Source organism: Gymnoscopelus microlampas, assembly GCF_963454915.1.
Source record: "Gymnoscopelus microlampas genome assembly, chromosome: 9".
Lineage (NCBI taxonomy): Eukaryota > Metazoa > Chordata > Actinopteri > Myctophiformes > Myctophidae > Gymnoscopelus > Gymnoscopelus microlampas.
In genome coordinates this window covers 34,283,065-34,284,833 of record NC_139946.1, presented here as the reverse complement: position 1 = coordinate 34,284,833, position 1,769 = coordinate 34,283,065, and the positions used below count along the sequence as shown (strand labels likewise).

Below are 1,769 nucleotides of genomic sequence, written 5' to 3'. Positions count from 1 at the left end.
CCCCTGCTGTACCATTCAGCGAGGCGACTACAACTATACGACAAGATTTTAACCACATGAAGCCTTAGCGTGCCTATTCTGGGCCGGACATTTGGCGGAAATAGCTGATCTACGAGCTCACAATGCAGGTGAAGATATTTAGTGTAGAGGGAAAACAGGAGGGGGCCTAGTATACCTGTAGATCCCTGGGGGATCAATGATCCGGTCAATGAAGTATACAGTAGGGTTTACGTTGTTAATGTGTTCTTGTGGATGACTTCAATGTTACCAGTGGTTGTTAATGTGTTCTTGTGGATGACTTCAATGTTACCAGTGGTTGTTAATGTGTTCTTGTGGATGACTTCAGTGATACTTACCAGTGGTGACTTTCTCTCTGTGATGGCAGTGGCAGCTCAGAGCGTCACAACAGCCGTTACGTCGGCCGGTATTACTAACGTGAGTGAACAACATCCTCCATGTCCGCTGTGGGGACAGTCATCATTAATCACTGTCCACATGAGATGAGTGATTCAGATCTGATTGAATGTGTTGGCCTGCTGTGCTGTGCTGTGCTGTGCTGTGTTGTGCTGTACTGTGTGTGTGTGTGTGTGTGTGTGTGTGTGTGTGTGTGTGTGTGTGTGTGTGTGTGTGTGTGTGTGTGTGTGTGTGTGTGTGTGTGTGTGTGTGTGTGTGTGTGTGTGTGTGCGTGCGTGCGTGCGTGCGTGCGTGCGTGCGTGCGTGCGTGCGTGCGTGCGTGTGTGTGTCTCTGGGGAACTGAGTAATTTTGATTCCGGTGGTGGTGGAGTTTGGTGTTTCTGCTTGCTGTGAGAACATAGAAGACCAGAGGCGCGCTGGTTGAACAGCGTTACGCTCCCTGAACAAAGCGCTAAGCTGGTTTCACAAGCCATTAAAAGAGCGGAACGCTCCATGCAGAGCAGCTCTGTTTCTACGAGATACAAGTTTATCAATGTGTGTGCTTCATGTGGTGGTGGTGGTGGTGGAATCTTTGTGACAGAGGGTATTCTCAATGCCGGCAGTCAGGAAGCGACTGTTTGTTGCATACAGTATGTATGTACCTATGTATGTAGAATGTACATGCATACGTATATATTGCACTGAGCAAATCAGAGCAGATCATCAGGCCGGATCTTGTCTCGTGTGTGTGTGTGTGTGTGTGTGTGTGTGTGTGTGTGTGTGTGTGTGTGTGTGTGTGTGTGTGATCCTCTGCAGACGGAGCGCGCTCCGTACAGCTCTCGGGTGGCGGCGATATTGGCGCCCTGTCTGGTGGGCCTGGCCATAGTGGTGGCCGTGGCGCTGGCGCTGGCCGTGGCCAAGCTGCGGGAGCGGCGGCAGACAGAGGGAGGTTTCAGCCCACAGCGCCTTGAGACCCCCGGTGGTCCCGGCCCCCCTGCTGGGCTGGCATGCGCATCCATCAACACGCTGGCAGCGCGCGTGGAGCGCCTGGTGTAAATGTAGCTATAACTGCAGGAGGAGGCCATTTCTGTATGTGCATATCTGTGTGTGTGTATGTGTGTGTATGTGTGTGCGTGTGCGTGTGCGTGTGCGTGTGTGTGTGTGAGCGAGAGAGAGAGAGAGAGAGAGAGAGAGAAAGAGAGAGAGCATATGCATCCTCATCCTCACTCACACCCTACCACTTGAGACCTCTGTTACTACCAATGACCAGTGGTGGAAAGTAACTAGGTACATTTACTTAAGTACTGCACTTAAGTACAATTTTAAGTCCACTACATCTCGGATCCAAATATTGTACTTTTACTCCACTACATTTA

At 50.8% G+C, this 1,769-nt stretch overlaps 1 protein-coding gene across 1 annotated transcript in view; it reads left to right on the top strand.

Moving 5' to 3' along the window:
* The window catches only part of crb1 (crumbs cell polarity complex component 1), a gene marked incomplete at its 5' end in the record, with an annotated part of 30,518 nt that extends 29,002 nt beyond the window's left edge, over positions 1-1,516 (top strand). Inside the window, one exon of the mRNA XM_084067202.1 lies at positions 1,210-1,516. Within this exon, the coding sequence (XP_083923328.1) occupies positions 1,210-1,449 (240 nt within the window). The 3' untranslated portion in view covers positions 1,450-1,516. The remainder of the gene's footprint in view (positions 1-1,209) is intronic.
* Between the last annotated feature and the right edge of the window lie 253 nt (positions 1,517-1,769).